Consider the following 18,443-nt stretch of genomic DNA (forward strand, 5'->3'; position numbering starts at 1 on the left):
AGGAGAACTGACCAGCTCTCCCACCCGGGGACTCCTCCGAAGATGGGAGAAGGGAAGAAGGGCCGGTTTGGCCCTGCTGGCTTTTTGCTATCAAGGAGGACTCACTAACTCTGCACACAAGGTTGGAGCCTGAAACCAGACTGTTAGAGGCCTGGAGCCTGGCTGCAGGGGGCATACTGATCTGGGGTATGGGGGAGCCCCAAGTGGAAGCTCTGTGACCACTTCCATCAAGATGACAGCCCTGGGTTTCTCTCGTCCTCTCTGCACTTGCAGAGTTGGGGTCTCTGGGACCCCACAGCCCACCGGACTCACCTCCTGCCCTTGTGCACCCGGCTCAGATCCACTGAGTCCCTGCTGAACACGTCAAACTCGTCATTCTGGAAGACGTTGTGACGAGACGTCAGTAGGGGCGTTGGGTCTGGCTTCACCTGTCTGGGGGGGTGGCAAAGAAATCCATTTCAGGGGGATGCTCCCCCTCCCACGTGAGGTCCGTCAGAGCCTCCGCTCCCCAGTAACAGCCACGCGTGGGACACGGGCTAAAAACCTGCCCAAGCCTGCCCCAGCCTGGGGAGGTGGCCACCCCGCACACGTGCCACTCATACAGGCTGTGTTCCCTGCAAGACAGAGGTCACTTGAGCTGGTTTTTTTTTTTTTTGCCTCAGTGCCTTCACCTGTAAAATGGGCACATGGAGGCTGAAGAATTGGTTCAAAGGCAGAGCTAGCTTCATTCTGGAAGTTATTCACTTATTCATTCAACAAACAACATTTATTCATGGCAGAAACATCCGTTTACACTCCTTCCTGTTGCCCCCGGAGGCTTCAGGGAAGCAGTGGGCCCAACTCAGAAAGGGTAGGTGTGGGGGAATTCCCTGATAGTCCAAGGGTTAGGACTCCACACTCTCACTGCAGAGGGCCCTGGTTCAATCCCTGGTCAGGGAACCGAGATCCCGCAAGCTGTGTACTGCGGTCAAAAAAGCCTCCCCCCCCCCAAAAAAAAAAAACAACAAAGGAAAAGAAGGGTGGGTATGAAGGAAGTGAGAAGCTTGGCTGTGCTCCCTCAGTGGCCAGGCAGACAGCAACATCAGAGCAGAGGGCCGCAAGCCCTCAGTCACCCGCCGCCTCCCCCATCTCCCAGGAGGCAGAGCAGGGAGGCCCAGCGGTGCCCACTCTGCGCTGCAGGGGCATGCGAGGACCTCTGGGGGCCTGAGGTTTCTGTTTCCCCAAAGAGGACATCAGCTTCTGTGGTTGGGAATTGCCACTGTGGGGAAGTACTGAGGACGGGACACAGGAGAAAGAGGAGTGGGAGGCAGAGGAGATGGGAAGAGCCCCGACGAGGACCCCAGGGCAGTCTGGGTGCCACGAGCTTCCTCCCACCCAATGCTCCCACCTGTCCAGGCCGCGGTCCAGTTGGCTGAGGGTGGGGGCCAGCCGCCCTTCCAGGATGTTGTTGATCACCTGCTCGGGGTCGTAGCTGTAGTGCTCCAGGCAGGCCAGGATGAAGCCCTCGCCAAGGTCTGGCAGCAGGTCCTTTACTTGGGAGATGAGCGAGTCCAGCTCCACACCGCACACGGTGGGGCCCGGGGCTGCGGCCGCCCCCAGGCACTGCGGAAGAGACCGAGGGGATGCCTGGGCTGGGCCAGGGAGCCCCAAACAGCACTGGTCTCGGAGTCAGGCGACCTGGCCTGAGTCCCAGCCCTCCCCCTCCTGGCTAAGGGACCTTAAGTCTGTCTGAGCCTCCATGTCCTCCTCTGTGAAAGGGGGAGCTACGGCTTACCAGCTGAGCTGCTGCTTCTGGCTGTGTGACCTTGGGCAGGGCACTTAACCTCTCTGAACCTCGGTTTCCTCCTTATAAAGCCCCCAGACTATACCTACTTCATGGGGTTGCTTTCAAATGGTTCAAAGAGATGATACACAAAAAGTGCAGAGCACAGAGCCTGGTGTGGACGAGGCTGTCCACAAGTGGCTGCAGCTTCTGGGAACCAGCCCTTTTTCCTCTGACAGCCTGACAACTGAGGTCGGAGGGGAAAAGCAACCGCTGGAGCTGGCTGATGTGGAGAAGCGCCCCTTTGGCTTGGAATGGGTTAATTTTTTCAGCTTTTCAATTAAGGAAATTCACAAATCAAAAACACAGTAATAAAACTCCTCTGTGTCTGAGGCAAGAAGCCAAATGGGGAAAAGGCAGTGGGGAGGGGACCACCATTCTCCAAGGCCCTGGGACAGTGGGCACAGGGCCTGGGGCCTAAGAGGACAGCAGCGTCTGGCAGCGGGGCACGGGGGCCGATCACTCGCTCCTCGTGGCAGCTCTGAGCGCCCACGTGGAGATGGGGACCCTGCCACTCCCCTCTACAGGGGAGGAACCAGGGCTCATGTGAGGGATGTGCCTAAGGGCTCAGAGCTGGCAGGTGGCAGAATCAGGATACGCCCCTCAGCAGCCTGACCCAAGAGACTGTGTCGTCTTAATCCCCAAGTCACACTGCCTCCCGACACACAGGGGAGAGCCCTGGGTCAGCGGCCAATCAGGACGGTCACAGAGGTGGTGTTGCAGGGTTCTGGCGACGTCCGGAGTGACAGCACCAGCTCAGCGGTTTCCCCGCTGTTTAGAGGTGTGCGCCGATGGAGAGTTCATGTGGAAAAAGCTCCCGTGCTTCACCTTGTCGGGGGAAGTGAGGCCCTGATGGCTAAGCGCCTTGCCTACCTCACAGGCCTTCCAGCTCACCCTCGGCTCAGAACCCTCGAAGGGCAGTGCGGAGCAGGCCAGCAGCTCAGAAGCTGTCAACCCCAAAACAAACCCTTTTCCTCGTGGGAACAGAGAAGGGAGGTCTCCCACTGCCCGGGCCAGTCCCGTCACACACCTCCTCCTCCTGGGGGAGCGAGGACGGCCCGCTGAGCGCCTCCGTTGTCTCCCCCACCCCGTTAGGGTTCTCGGCCACAGCCAAGTCTCTGGGACTGCTGGCTTTCTTCCGGTCCACCCCTTCCCAGGCACTCTCCACTGCCTGGAGGATGTAGGTGGTCCGTGTCTCATCCCTGGGAGTACGGGTTAAGGAGTCTCTCGGGGACCACAGCCCTCTCTCCACCCTTCACTGCGTGGCTGAGGCCAGGGGCCATCTGGGCTGCACCCCGTGGGCACCGCGGGCTGCCTGGGGAAGCAGGCCAGCCCACGGCCGCACGAGCCTCAAAGCCCAGTACCTGCCACTCAGCAGACAGCAGCTCTGCGTAAGGGCAAGGCCAGGGTGTGGCAGCCAAGGGTCCTGGGACAAGGACCCCCCAGGAGGAGGGCCCGGCGGGGGCACTGCCACCGGGTGTCCTGTCCAACCCGTTGTGGGCTTTCTGCAAAAGCTGGCCCACAGGGTGTCTGTCCCTGAGGCTGGACTGAGCAACCTACCCCAGCCATCCAAATGGCCCGCAGGCCCATTCCTCCCAGGCCCTCGTCCCTCTCCAGTACCCCGGGTGCTGCCAAGTCAGTCGCTGGGTAGTTGCTCTAGACTCTCTCACTCTATACTTTCTTAAAAAAAAAAAAAAAAAAAATTAATTAGTTAGGCTCGCTCCGCCAGGTCTTAGTGGCAGCACTCGGGATCTCTGATCTTTAGTTACGGTGTGTGGGATCTAGCTCTCTGACCAGGGATCGAACCTGGGCCCCCTGTACTGGGACCACAGAGTCTTAACCACTGGGCCACCAGGCAAGTCCCTCCCTCATGCTGCTTCCAACCCAAGCGCCCACCACCCGAAGTCTGAGACTGACAAGGTGCACCTCCGCTTCACATCCTTCCAGGTCTCCCAGCACCTGCAGGGCTCACCCCAAACTCCTCAGCAAGGGCCACCCCAGGGCTCATCTGCCATGGCCAAACCTGGCCCCCACCAGACCCCGGCCCCCACCAGACCCCGGGCCTCGGCGCCCTGCAGGCTGCACACGTCTGTGGGCTCCACGCTGTGCCCGGGAGAGCACTTAGCTCAGGGCGTGGCCATCTCCTGTTCCTTGCGCTACTCTCAACTTGGGTTTCGCTTCTGTGTGACACCCCCTCCTCCCCTTGACTCCCCTGCCTCTGAGTGACACTCTCGCTGCCTGTTTGCTTATCCGTCTCCCATCCTGCATGAGGTCCCCGAGGGCAGGGCTGAGTCCTTCTTGGTCACACAGCCCCAGATGCTCAGCAAAGACCAGGGAAAGGAGGGCTATGTGTACCCCGAGGACCAGAGCAGTCTTCGCCTCCCAAAACAGGGTGTCAGGGAAAGCTGGCTCCCACGTGTTCTGAGGCTAAACGGTCCCTTCACTCCTCTGGGTCCAATCCGGTCAGGGCCCAGGACCCAGAACCCAGGACCCAGGACCCAGGACTCAGGGCCGGGCCCACCCCGGGTGCTGCGGTGGAAGGATACAGGACGGAGGAGGCCTGCTGCAGAAGGCTGACGTCATCGGCCACGGGGAAGAGCGCATCGTAGTCCCGCAGGAACCTGGAGGGGGGCGGGAGTCAGAGGGTGGGTGGGGTGGGGGCGGGACTTAGAGGGTGGCAGGGACACCAGGCTAGTTTGCCACTCCTCGTGTCTGCTGCCCAACCACAAACACCAAAAGCTTAGATCGTGGTGAGCACAGGGCAGGGGCTCTATTACCAAAGGCCTCTCCTGGGGCTGGTGGGAGGACCGGGCCCCCTCCCGCTGCTACTCCCAGCTCACCTCTTCTCCTGCAGCAAGGAGCTGAAGATCTGAAGGAAGTCTTCGATGTAGCCCTGAATGTTGTCACAGCTGGAACAGGACACAGAGAAGAGGATGCGCTCACTCCCTGCAGACAGGCTTGGCTCCTTCCCCACCCGCCCCACCCCTCTGCGGCCTCCCTCTGCCAGTCGGAGGAAAGAGGCATTCTTCCTGGTTTGCCATCTTTGCTGGGCAACCCCGGGTCAGGGGAGGGAGCCCCGTGCAATGACGGCAGCGCCCCAGCCGGGCTTGGGGAGGGGGCTCTCCCGCCTGGGCGGGCAGGGGATCCCGAACGCCCACCTGCTTTCCAGGACCGGGAGGAGGCAGGTCTGATTCAGGAGGGTGTGCAGAATCTCCAGTAGCTTCTTCCTGGAATGCGAGAGCCTCTGCCACAGGTCACCTAGCAGCCTTGGAGGCCAGAGCGAAAGAAAAGTAGATCTGAGAGGCAGAAAGGCACCAGGGGAGCTTCCTCACAGCCTTTGCAGGTGCCCCCCACCCCACCCTCCATCCCCCGGGGGCTGAGAAAGCCTCAGTTCGCTGCTGACAGCAGCTGGCAAAGGGAGACAGGCTCTGAGAGGCTGGCTGGTTCCAGGGCCACCTGTCAGTTCAAATGGTGGCTCAGGAACCAGCGGGAGAGTTTGGAGCAACAGCTGAGGGGGAAAGGCTTCCTTGCTGCCAGGAGGCTGCTAGGTAGGGAGGGAAGCACTAGCTGAAATTGCGGGGCCTCTCGTCCCTGGTCCTTGGCCCTTGACATAGAGAAGGGGGTGCCGATGCCCAGGACGGGTGAGCTGGGGCTCTCCCACAACAGCCCTCAGTTTGTCCCTGCCTCACTTGCTGTCTTCAAGCCTCCTCTTCTTAATTGCAGACTCCAGTTCGGGAATGGCTATTTCGTAAAAGGAAGCTAGCCTGCAATGACACACACAGGGTAAAAGGCTGGATTAGTTCAGAAATCTCACACTTCCTTAGAAAAATCAAAGCATGCTCAAGGGAGCAGGAGGGCCCATTTCTTCCTGCCAGGTTGTCCCCAAGACAAGTTTCTCCCTCAGCCCAGATTGCTCCACTGTGGCTGGTCCTAGGAAGAGCCTGGTGGGCAGTGACCTGGAGCTCGCCCCCTGCTCAGATGGGAATCCAAGATCCAGAGGGGCTCGTTCTCACAGAGCAATGAGCAGGCCACCCAGGACACACCAAGCTTTGAGGTATAGGTACAAGGTGACTTTCTTCTTGCTCAGAAACTGCCAGCAGCTCCCTATCTCCTATGATATCAGAGTGGAACTCTTCTCTCTGGTACATCTGTACCCGGTACAGGCCAGCCAAGCTGGCTTCTCACCTTAGTAACCTCACAGCCACCTGTCCTCAACTCAGACTTAAACTCTCCATCCCCTAAATTAGGAGATTGAGATTAACGTATACATACTAGTACACATGAAAGAGGTAACTAATAATGACCTACTGTACCACACAGGGAGCTCTAACCAATATTCTGTAACAACCTATATGAGAAAAGAACCTGAAAAAGAATGGAACACCCATATTTTGTTGTTGTTGTTTAGTTGCTAAGTTGTCTGACTCTTTGCGACCCCATGGCCCATTGCCTGCCAGGCTCCTCTGTCCATGGGATATTCCAGGCAAGAATACTGGAGTGGGTTGCAATTTTCTTCACCAGGGGATCTTCCCAACCACTTGCGTCTCCTGCATTGGCAGGCAGATTCTTCCCCACTGAGCCACCAGGGAAGCCTATATATGTACACGTATGTATGTATATGTGTATATATGTATGTATATATGTATGTATGTATGTGTGTATATATATGCGTGTATGTGTATATATGTATGTATATATGTGTGTATATGTATGTATATGTGTATATATGTATATGTGTATATGTATGTGTGTATATATGTATGTATATGTGTGTATATGTGTATATGTGTATATATGTATGTATATGTATATGTGTATACATGTATGTATGTGTGTGTGTATATGTATATATATCTGATTCACTTTGCTGGACACTTGAAACTAACAGAACACTGTAAATCAACTATACTCCTATTAAAAAAACACACAAAACCCAACTCTCCATCCTAGCCACATGTTTCCTGACCATAAGCTCACCCCCATGACTATTCCTCTCTCGAACCAGACACACAGTGCTCAGAAGATGCTGATCTTACACCTTAAAATGCAGCTACCTCTCTTCCGGGGCATAATTCTATCTCTGAACATCTTAAGTTCCCAAAGCCAGAAAAGCAGCTGATTTCCTAGGACTGAGCTGAATCTGCAGCAGCAAATGTAATGTGCCCTGTAAACATTCGTCTGTCGATCGCTGGCTCCTGGCCACTTTTTCCTGGTGTGGGGCTGTCGGTAGACGTGGGTAGGCAGGCCAAAAGGGGAGGGGCTTTTGAGGCCCACAGCGTGGCACCCAGAAGACAGAGAGGACAGTTTGGCTCAAACAGAGTCAGGCGTTGCCATGACACACTGCTGGTGAAAGGGTAAATTGAAACAGCCCCTATGGAGGGTGATTTGGCGAAATCCGTGAAAATTTCAAATGCATGTACCATCTGTTCCTGCAGTTCTACTTCTAGGAATTTATTCCTCAGATATAGTTGCAAAGGTGCACAGTGAGCTAGGTGCAAAGTTAGCCTTCGTGGCAATTTATTTATTTATTTTCTGGTGATAGCAAACAGTTGGAAAAAACCTAAAGTGCCATCTCTGGGGTCTGGGGTCCCCCACAGTGGAGTTCTACTCAGAGATACCAAAGACTGAAGGTGGTCCCTGCACAGATATGCATTAAATTTAAAAGCAGAATGCCTACAGTACACACAGCACTCATAATATACCAGGCTGTGTGCGTGCTCGGTCATGTCCAGCTCTTTGCAATCGCAGGAACTGTAGCTTGCCAGGCTCCTCTGTCCATGGGACTTTTCAGGCAAGACGCTGGAGTGGATTGCCATTTCCTCCTCCAGGGGGATCTTCCTGACCCAGGGATTTAGCCCGCATCTCCTGAGTCTCCTGCACTGGCAGGTGGATTCTTTACCACTGAGTCACGTGGGATGCCCAATATGCCAGTATATGAAATATTAAAAAGAGGGTGGAGGTAGATAATGTGTTTATTTGTGTATATGTGCATATTTACATGCATATCTTGGGAAAATTCCACAAAAAACTAACCCAATGGTTGTGTGTAAGGAACAGAAGTGGAGAAGGGGGGGAGGGAGACTTTTCAAAGGTGTGTTTTATACACCCTGTGAATATATTATTTGTTCATAAAATTAAAGGACAGAAAGAGAGGAAGGCGGAGAAGGCTGCTCAGAGAGATTAGCTGGAGGCTGTTTGGTGAGGTAACCCCTTGCCTGGAGCCCTGGGGGGGTACCAAGGACTCTGCTCAGCACGCCTTCCTGGCCTCCAGCACAGTTGGAACAGTCTGAGCCAGCCTCAGGCTATTTGTGGGTCTGAGGCAGCATCTCTTGCCAAAGGCAGGGTCACTCGCAGTCAAAAGTGTTTTCCTTTCTTCCTCCTCACCCTGAAGTGGGTGGAGCTGCAGCCCTGCCTCCGGGGGCCGGGGGGGGGGGGGGGGGGGGGGGGGGGGGGGGGGGGTGGTTTGTTGTTCAGTCCCTGAGTCGAGTCTGACTGTTTGTGACCCCATGGACTGTAGCACACCAGGCTCCCCTCTCCTTCACCTGGAGTTTACTCAAACTCATGTCCATTGTGATGCCTTCCAGGTACCTCTTGGGAAACTCAGCTCTTTCGGCAAGGACCCTCCCATCTCCAGAGACCCTTTCCAAGGCCATCTGTGCCCCATTTGGGAAGATGCTTTCGCAAAATGGCAAAGTGCTCATGGTGAATGAAAATAAGTCTAAGAACAGCCTGATCGTTCAGAGTGATTTTCATTTCCTGCCTCTGGGGAGTTCCCAGGTTTCCAGTTTGCCACATTTACCATGAGGTAAATACCTTTTAAATAATTGTGACAACATTTTTAAAAAGTCCTATCCCCACCCTTTTCTTCTGGGGACAGTGTGGATTGGCGCTTTTTTCTAACATTCTCTGGGAGGCTGAGCAATCCTCATGTCTGATTTTCAAGAGCTCAGGGGACCCGGTGGGCTCAGGGCACCAGCTGCCATCTCTGGCACATGTCTGCACTAGATAAATGTTTTGTGGAGTAGCTGGGCAAATGACCCAGTGGACAGAGGGCGGGGGGATGGAGTTGGATAGCTCCTAGAATGGTTGGGGGAGATGCCTGGCGGAGGTCACTGACAGCAGGACAGCCCCCCACCCCCCACAGTTACCGGGCAACGAGCCAGTTACCAGGCCACATCCCGGCACCCCTTTCTCACTGCTCAAGGAACGGATGCCCACGGGGCTAAGTGGGCAAAGAAGGTCTTTCTCCCTCCGCTGTATCCCCCTGGTCTTTCTCCATCACAGCAGGATCTTTCTATGACTTCTTTGGATAGAAGCCTCCAGGGCTCCCTCCTGCCTCCACGATAAAGGCCCCACTCCCTGCCAACACACGTCACACAGCAGGTCTGACTTCCCTGGGGCCGCATCTTGTGGTCACCTGCTCCCCAAGCCCACTCCCCAGCTCACACCCCGCGTCATACTGCACTGCACGGCTTTCTTCACCATCTGGGCCACTGCAGGCTTTCTCTGCCAGGCAGGTTGCTGTTCATTCTTAAGGTCTCATCTAAGCATCACTCTGAAACCGTCTCTTATTCCTCCAGATAGAGCCGTGCTCCCTCGTCTGCATTCCTGGTGCAGCCCCACCAGCTGGCCCCACGTGGATGCACGTCTGCTCGCGTGCACGCCTCCCCGCGCTGGAGGCCGAAGTCCTCAGCCTGAGCCTCTTCAGCCTCTTGCATTCCTGTGCCCACCCGTGCCGGGGGCTCTGCAGCAGACCGGGTCTGAACGGAAACTGCGCCGCCCTTGGCTGGCGTTTTTCTCCCTCTCCTTCCCTGCTCTTAGCCCCCCCAGTAAAAGTCCTCAAATGCAGCCTCCAGGCAGGCGGGCGCTGGAAGAGGGGGCCCAGCAGGTTCTAAGCGTCCAGTAAATATTGGCTGAATGTGGATGTGAACCCAAACCTCGACTGCAACCGCTGTACCTGTAACAGAAGTCGTGTTTCTGGAAGGTCGGACAAGCCAGAGGGAAGATGTCCAGGAAGGCCCAGAGGGTGGTGCAGGTGTCGCAAAGGTAGAGGACGACATCCTTTAACTCCTGTCAGGCCGGAGGAAAAACACCGCATCAGTCCCCCCAGGGATAGCCCTGCCGAGGGTCTGAGGCAAAGCGGACAGAGCCCAGGGTCCCCCTCGGGTCTGCCTGCCGCAGCTCCAAAGGATGCACGCCCAGGGGGGTCGAGGGTGACCTTTCGCTTCAGGTTAATACGATTCTCTCTTTGAAGCTGAAGAAGAACCCATCCCTGAATCTGAAGACAGCGCCGGAGGTCCCATACAGAAATTACAGCCCAAGGAGGCCAAGACACCCAGCCCCGCCTCGCCGTCGGGTCTGGAGAGCGTGTTGAGAACAGGCAGGGCTCCCTGATTCTCCCAACAGCTCAAACAAGAGGCTGGGCCACAGGTCAGATCTCCACTTTACAGATAAGGGAACTTATCTGCAGTTCACAGGGCAACGTGCCCTGTTCCCACGGCACTCGCAGTGCCCTTTTCTGGAACGCTTGTTTAAGGCCTGCTTTCCCACGACAGCGCAAGCTGCAGGAGGGCAGCCCACCGCACCCTCGCCCCTGCTCTAACTCCCGTGCTAACACAGGCATCTGCTTCTGCAACCACTTGGGCCTCATGGCCCAGCCTGGGGGCCTGGCATGTGCTGGGGCATGCTGGTGCCACGGATGAATGGCCCCATGAGAAACGCACCCAGGAACCTGTCCAGCTGAACTAAGCGAAGGCTAAACCTCCATGCTGCTCCCTCCGCAGCTCCATGAATGAAGCCAGAAAGCCTGCTGAAATGTCCTAAAGCGTGTGTCATGGGACGAGCCGCCTGCGGGCTGGGGCGAGGGGCTGTGAGCAGTGGGCAAGCTCCAGGCCTTCTCGTGGCCAGAAAGAAGCCGGCTGAAGGGCAAGCTCACCGGGAGAGGCATGTCGCTGGGGGTGAGCCGGCCCCTCTCCTCGAGCTTCTGGGGTGTGGCGCTGGCCCCGTCCCCGCGCAGACCACAGTGCTGGAGGATATTGCTGAAGACCTGTGAACACAAGAGGTGACTCTCTCACATCCTATTGAACCGGCAGCAGGGACCCCCGTTCTGCAGTGAGGGACTGGTGACCCCAACACTGCCTTGGAATCTTTAGCATATATGCCGGTGTCCCTGGGACACCAGGTGAGACAGTGACCTTCTCAGTGACCATCTCAGAATGGAACCTGTGTCAAAAGGGAATCATGGGGACGTCCTTCCCGCAGGACTGTGGTGAGGATGATGATGATGACGAAATGTACGTAAACCCTGTGGATGTGACCTGGATCGGCTGGACAAGTGTATAGGGATGGATATTTAAGAGATACAGTCAGCAACATGTATTCCTGGATGCTCAGGGGGGGCGATTTATAGGAACTGTATTGAATAAAAGACAAATCAATAGTGAGGGGGAAAACAGAGCTCACTGTGGATTGCACTACATTTAAGTTGGAGAAGGAAATGGCAACCCACTCCAGTATTCTTGCCTAGGAAATCCCATGGACAGAGTCTGAGCCTGGTGGGCTACAGTCCATGGTGTTGCAAAGAGCTGGACATGACTTAGCGACCGAGCGCCACATTTAAGTACACTAGCAGCAGAATTCTAGGAGGTGCCGTGAATAGTGCTTATCTCCTGGTGGCGGGATTACGGAGGAAGATTAATCTTCTTCTTCTACTTATTTATTTTTTTGGAATTTTCCAAAGTTTCTACAATGAGCATTATTTCATAAAAATGATTCTATGAGGCTTTAGAGCTCAGACTTGAGAAACGTGCAGAGGTATCCTCAGGGGCAGATGGCCGTTGACAGACAACACAGAATGCACCCCAAGCTTCTTCCATATGAGTGCTGGACAGCCCTTAGATTTCAGTCCTGTTCGAGAGGGGAAAGGACAAATTTGAAGGAATGAAGTGAGGGGTAGAACACATGGTCTGGGGGTGTGTCTGGTGTGAAGAGCTGGGGAGAGTTCTCCCTGACTCTTGCAGGAAAGAAGAGCAACATCTCCAGGTAGGAGAAGGGGCCTGCCCCACCCCCATCCCCCCCACCCTCCCCAGGGCAGGGCAAAGAGCTGGTACCTGAAGGATGGTGGGCATGGTTTCGTCCAGGTCATTGTAGTAACTTGGCTGCTGGATAAAGATGTTCCCTGAAAAGAGAAGAGAAAGGTAGGAATTGGGGAAAGATGGTGGAGGTGGACAGGATGGAAGACAAGTCCCACATGGCTGCCAGCATGTTCTGTGACCTTTCGCCCCTCTCCTGAGCTTGCCTGCACTAGAGCAGTCCTGGCCGCGGGCCCTGCTGGCACAGAGCTCTGGCCCAGCCTAGAAACTTCCCCAGGGTGAGGGAGGGGCCTCGCCTCAGTACAATTTAACCTTTTAAGCACCTCTGCCCCAGCAGAATTACGTAAAAGACCCACCCGCCCTGGTCAAACCAGCTCACCCTGCCGTCCCCGGGGAATGATCACACTTGGGCACTGTGCCTTGTATGACAGTGTTGGCTTTGTAAATGGGAGTGAGTCATCCAGGAAAATTAGGAGACGTGATCTCTTTGCCCAAGAAACCTGGGTGCTACAGTCCAGGGGTCCTGCAAGGCCAATTCTGGAGAAATTCTCTAGAAATTCTCTCACCCTCTGCTTTTGAACCTGCTGGCCGTACACAGCCCCCATCCAAGGTGAGAGGCTGGCCAAAGACCTGGGGGGAGGTTTATCACACACGTGCAGTTATTCCCAGAAGATGAAGCCCTTCCCCAAGTGTGCGTTGCTGTTGAGTCGCTCAGTCATGCCCAACTCTCTGCAATCCCATGGACTGTAGCCCTCCAGGCTCCTCTGTCCATGGGATTTCCCAGGCAAGAATACTGGAGTGGGTTGCCATTCCCTTCTCCAGGGGATCTTCCTGCCCCAGGGATCGAACTCCTGTCTCCGGCATTGCAGCCGGATTTTACCATTGAGCCCCCAGGGAAGCCCCGAGTGTTTACTGCTGCTGTGAGTGTGGCGGTTAGAGTACACGGTCACTGGGACAGAAACCAAGTGTTCTGGCTGCCCAACGCGGAGGGGGAGAGGATCACAGCTCTTGAGAAGGCAGGACTGTGCAAAATGGCACCGCCTCGAAAAGGGGACTGGCTTCCTCATCCCACTGCGATCCTGGCACTGAAGGCTGGCTGGCTGGCTGTCAGGACGCTCTGAGTCCTAGGTGTCCTCCGTCCTTGGACAGGGCTGTCCTTGGCTGCCTTCAACATAACCCTGCAGCCCTCACCCCATCCCGGAGGGCTTGAAAATGAATGAGATCAGAGGCCAGATGGGGCTGGGTGTATAAGCGAGTCATTAGGTGGCTGGACTTTCTCTAAATGCTTTTCTGGAGGCCACTTGGTCCTAGGATTCCAGAAAGTTACTGGCAGGAGCTTGCTTGGCATCTCCCACTCCAGATGGGTGCTGACCCCTCAGCCTGTGAAGGAAGTTCTCCCTGACCATCTGCGCCCACCTCCTGCTCCTGACGAACGGGGTGTGAGTGACCGAGCTGTCTTCCTCTGCTCTTCCTCACTGGATCCTCCTAGCAACACCCTCAAGGTCAAGTTAGAACTCCTGACCGTGGCACAAAGGGCCTGCAAGATCTGGCTTCTGCTGGCATCTCCCGCCACCCTCTCCCATCCCTCGAACTGCATTCTTCCCTCACACCATCCTCAGCCTCACAGAATGAAACTGCCCTCCCCCTCTGCCTGCCGTGACCTCCCAGCGCCAAGTCCACCAGAAGGCAGGTGTCACCCTCTGCAGGCAGAGTCTCCCGACCCAGTTGTCGGGAGCAGGCCTCCCCCGAAAATCCCCAGGCCGCAAGGCGGTGCCCACCATACCCGGAGTGCCAGGCAGGGAGGAAGGCACTCTCTCAGGATCCTCCTCACGCTCAGGCCTGAGTAACAGGGACGCTCTATGAGCGTCAAAATAGATCACATTTCACAGTCTACCCTGCGGCTCTTTGGAGTCTCTTTCTTTTCCTTTATCTGATCCCAGTGACAGGGAAGATCTGACTTTTGATCTCCTAAAGAAATAATTAAAAAGCCAAAGCGATGGCACCCATCCTCAGACTGAAGCAGTTCAGAAACCCAGGGTGGATGCGAGGTATGGCCAAAGAGACCAGGGCTATCCTCCGCGGGGTCAAGGTCTCACAGCCTAACTAAAAGGCCCAGTTTTCACAATTACACTCACTGATTCACACCACCAGCCTTGAGGTTAAAAAAAAGTGGGAGGTGGGGACAGGGCAAGGCCTGGGCTTTTGCCCGAAGGACAGTCGGCCAGTTCCTGTGCTCCACCCCCACCCCCACCCCGTCTCCTTTGTCAACCCTCTTCCAGCTGATCTGCCTCGCTCAAGAGCTCCTGGGGCAGAGAAAGCAGAGGCTGCCCCATGCTGTGTCTCCTGTCTTCTGCTCAAGGGGCTGGGAAGAGAGCTAATGCGTGTGTTGGAGGGTGTGGAGAAGGGGCCTGCAGACAGACAGACAGACACGCACGCAATAAGAAGGGGCGCCTGATGACTGATCCTGCCATCTTGTCTGTGAACCAGCCTCCGTGAGCCAAAGACAGTGCTTCCCTTCGTAAACCGATTTCAGATTCTTAATCTGGGGATGAGAACATTCTTAAACAGCTCAAAATCTATGAGGGGCTATGTCTTCCTGGAGACAAACTTTCATCTGATTCTCAGAGGAGTCAAGTGACCCGAAAGATTTGGAGCCCCGGCAGCAGGTGGAGCTCTCTCGCTCCAGCCTCACCCGTCTGTGGCCAGACGGCCTCTTCTCCTGTATCCTCGGAGCGGTTGATGGCCTCCAGACCCAACGCTGACCTTGTCTCTACTCACAGCACACCCCCCGACTGCCTCCTGCTTCCCAACCCCAGTTCACTCCCTCCAGCCGACCTCACGAAGCCCTGTCGACTCTCCTCTCGGAAGTCCTTTTCCACCCAGGCTCTCCCCTTCCAGCCCACGCCAAAGCCCGGCCTCCTCCACGGCCTCCTATCACCACCCTCCCCACCTGCGCGCTGCCCGATTGACCGGGTCAGCGGATGGCTCCCCGCCCTGCTCCGTGCTCCCAGAGGCTCCCACAGCCTCGTCACAATACGAGCTCACACTTACTGAGTGTCTGTAACTTGCAAGGCTCTGTGCTGCGCCCCACCTCATATTCACAACCCACAACCATCCTACAGGCTGGACGGATCATCAGTCTTCCCTTTCTTCAGATGAGAAGACTCAGGCTTAGAGCGGCTAACTGCCCGAGTCAGAGGGACACAGCCCAGAATACAGCTGTGGACCAGGCAGTTCGACTCCAGGGCCTTCCCTTTAGCTACCGAGCAATGTACCCCTCCCCAGGTCCCTGGCTCAGAGCCCTCCCCACAGCCCCCCACCATCTGATGCCAGCTTCTTCCCCTGACCCCATGCTCCCTCCCAGAATGCCCTGCTCCAACTAGACTGGCCTGATAATTGTTTCTCTAACTAACCGTGCTGCTTCTGTGTACTCACCCCATCCTCTCGTTCTACAGTATAATTATTAAGGGTCTTTTCCCTTAACTGATGATCAGGCCAATGATTGGACCTGAATGAGAAACCAGAGGTTGCGCCAGTGAAAAAGCTGGATGTGAAATTTCATATGCATTAGGCCCTAAATACAGTTTTAAAAAATACACAGAGAAAAGACTAGAAGGGAATAATCACCAAATGATTGTCTCGGGGGGGGGGGGGGCAGGAATTTGATAATTACTTTCCTGCTTCTTTATACTCTTCCAAAATTTTCTAAATTAACCTATATTACCTTTATCACTGGGGTTGGAGGGAAAGGGAGGAAGGAAACCATTTCAAGGGGTGACTGAGCTCTGTAACTGGGCATTAGGAAGACCCTCTCCTACAGTCTCAGAGTGAGGAGGGCTGACAGAGTGTCCAGGGTGACCAGCTGGGCCAGTTGCCACAAGCTCCTCTTCCAAGGCAAACCCCTAGGGCCACTGTCCCCTCTGGAGCTTCCCAACAAAGCTTCTGCGTGAACTTTCCAGCACCCCCGCCTCCAGACAGGCTCCAGCTGCTGATGCCCATTCCCTCCACAACCCCAGGGGGTCCCCTCTGACCCCTGCCCCTGTCCATTCTCAGAAGCAACTCAAAGCTCAACATTTCTGAGGCAGCCATGTCACCTGTGAGGCGGGGAGTGACCAAGGCCCAGAGTGTGAGCCTCAGGCCCACGTGACATCAACCCCAGCTTGGCTACGCATCAGTCACGACCCTGCAGGCAAGTCCTGAACATTCAACCTCAGTTTCCTTAACCGTAAGTGGGGGTGGTGACACCGCTGACGTCACAGGGCGGCTGCGAGGATCACCCGAGATGACACAGGTGGGGCGTCGGTGGAGTCACCCGTGCACACTCAGGCAAACGGCTAGCTGTCACCACGGAAGCAAACGCCCCCCTCCTTGGGCCGGGACACCCAGACTGATGCTGGGGCTCTGAGGTCCTGGAGGAGCGCTCGTCTGCCCTTGTCTGTCACCCCTCCCCCACAGCCACTGAGCCACTCCTTTCGGAGCTGACACACACATCCGCTAGGCCACTTCCAAGCACCGCCCACTGCTCCTACCCTGATCCCCCTGTGGACGTGTGGGGGTCATCTCTGCACCACCCACGCCCACCCCAGGCCCTGGGCCCCACATCCTACTCACCTATCATCTTCTGCAGCAGTGGAGAGTTGCCTTTTCCGAAAAGCACGCAGAGGTCCAGGATCTTTGGGATGTCAAACAGGAAGTTGTTGTAGAGGATTTCTCCGAAAGCAGAGGGCGAAATGAAGTGATCCTAAGGAACAGCAAAGAGAGGATGAGCGACCTCCCCAAACACGTGCGTGGCAGGGTAATAGCAGGCTCACAGGAAATAACCTTCAGGTCCATCGGGGGGGCCTGGCTAATAGAAGCAGCTCCGTCCACACCAAGGATGCACCCAAGCCAAGGGGACTGACCTGGAGCAACAGTCACTCACCCTAATGTAAAACAAAGCAGACGCTCCCTATGAAACCATCACCTGGGGATTCATTCTAAAGTTATTTACAGGTAAACTACCATGATGTCTGGGACTGCTTTAAAATACTCCAAGACTGGACTTCCCTGGTGGTCCAGAGGTTGAAACTCTGCACTCCCAATGGAGGGGGGCTCAGGTTCCATCCCTGGTCAGGGAACTAAGATCCTGCATGCCACACGGCACAGCTTCAAAAGGACAAGGATAAAATACTCCAAGAAAAACAGAAAACTCAGTGGGGGAGGGAAAGCAAGATAGGCAAGATGCTAACTGTTGAAGCCAGGTAATGGGCACGTGGGAGTCGTGATACTTCTGTGTATATTTAACAGTTTCCATGCTAACAAGCTAAAAAAAACAGAAAAGATACTATTTTTAAAGTAAATATGTGGGCACCACACACACAGACACAAACACATTGGAAGGAAAAAAGTTCCCTGAAGGAACAGGCCCCTTAACAGTGGTTATTTTGAGGGAAGGAAATTTGTGGGCGACTCTCATTATCTGCAAAATATTTTTGTTACGTTTGTTTAAGGGCAGCGCTATTATTTTTAAAATTGGGGGGCAGGACTTCCCTGGCAGTCCAGTCGGTGGCTAGGACTCCACACTTCCACCGCAGGGAGCACAGTTTCAGTCCCTGGTTGGGGAACAGCCTGATTGCACGTGCCACACAATTTGGCCAAATAAATTAATTAAATTAACAAAAATAAACCCGGGGTGGGGGAGTAAAGGCTTTTAGACAGCACATCCAGGGTCCTCTAAAAAAAATCAGAATCGATGCTTCGCCCTCTGATGCCCAAGGAGAGGCAGAGTCACGCGTTCCCTGGCACAGGGCCCTCGCTCCCCACTGGTGGAAATACTGGGTGTAACGCAGGCGACCTGGCGGCTCAGAGGATGAGGGAGGCGGCATAGACTTCTTCCCCAGCGGCGGGAGTGAAAGCGGGAGACAAGGGGGAGACTCGATACTTCCAGAGCCTGCATTCCCAGGGGTGTGGGGGTGTCAGCTGGCGGGGGCGACCTGTCACAGGACCCGGGGCTCACTTTGGATTCCTTGTGCGTGGACATACGGAGGAAGGTGAGAAAAACGCTGCGGTGGAGGCGCCTCTGCACGTCAATGACCTCGGGGGCCGGGGCCACCCACTCGTCGAACTTCCGGGGCACATGGCGCAGATAGGAGTCCAGGCACTTCTGCAGGGTCTCGTCAAAGATGACCTAGGCCAGGCGACAGGGGACAGCCAGGCTGACCTAGGCCAGGCGACAGGGGACAGCCAGGCTGACCTAGGCCAGGCAACAGGGGACAGCCAGGCTGCGCCACTGAGGCTTGAGGGCCGGTGGGGGGACCATGCGGGGCTCACGTGGAAGATGACCTAGGCCAGGCAACAGGGGACAGCCAGGCTGCGCCAGGCCAGGCGACAGGGGACAGCCAGGCTGCGCCACTGAGGCCCGAGGGCCTGTGGGGGGACCATGCGGGGCTCACGGCTGGTCAGCTCTGGCCTGGGGCAAACACGCCCACCAACCCGAAGGGACTGAAGAGGCATAAATGAGCTAAACACGAGTTTCTAAAAATGCCATGGTG

The 18,443-nt window shown here is 55.7% G+C and overlaps 1 protein-coding gene and 1 non-coding gene across 6 annotated transcripts in view; one reads left to right on the plus strand and one right to left on the minus strand.

The window, feature by feature from the left end:
• Window positions 1-18,443, minus strand: part of ASCC2 (activating signal cointegrator 1 complex subunit 2) — a 36,216-nt gene that overhangs the window by 7,841 nt on the left and 9,932 nt on the right. For 3 of the 5 annotated variants that reach the window (XM_027956743.2, XM_027956744.2, XM_042234816.2), the window contains 12 exons: window positions 17,909-18,079; window positions 16,525-16,654; window positions 11,932-11,999; window positions 10,758-10,868; window positions 9,780-9,892; window positions 5,512-5,586; window positions 4,981-5,088; window positions 4,663-4,731; window positions 4,369-4,443; window positions 2,853-3,024; window positions 1,388-1,602; window positions 313-432 (listed from right to left, as the gene is read on the minus strand). In XM_027956743.2, coding sequence (XP_027812544.1) covers window positions 313-432; window positions 1,388-1,602; window positions 2,853-3,024; window positions 4,369-4,443; window positions 4,663-4,731; window positions 4,981-5,088; window positions 5,512-5,586; window positions 9,780-9,892; window positions 10,758-10,868; window positions 11,932-11,999; window positions 16,525-16,654; window positions 17,909-18,079 — 1,427 coding nt within the window. The remainder of the gene's footprint in view (window positions 1-312; window positions 433-1,387; window positions 1,603-2,852; window positions 3,025-4,368; window positions 4,444-4,662; window positions 4,732-4,980; window positions 5,089-5,511; window positions 5,587-9,779; window positions 9,893-10,757; window positions 10,869-11,931; window positions 12,000-16,524; window positions 16,655-17,908; window positions 18,080-18,443) is intronic. The other 2 variants (XM_027956746.2, XM_027956747.2) reach the window with 2 other exon arrangements.
• On the plus strand, window positions 867-939 carry TRNAE-CUC (transfer RNA glutamic acid (anticodon CUC)). The gene has a single exon. It is a non-coding gene; the product is annotated as a tRNA-Glu (tRNA).

Source organism: Ovis aries, chromosome 17 (genome assembly GCF_016772045.2).
Source record: "Ovis aries strain OAR_USU_Benz2616 breed Rambouillet chromosome 17, ARS-UI_Ramb_v3.0, whole genome shotgun sequence".
Taxonomy (NCBI): Eukaryota; Metazoa; Chordata; class Mammalia; order Artiodactyla; family Bovidae; genus Ovis; species Ovis aries.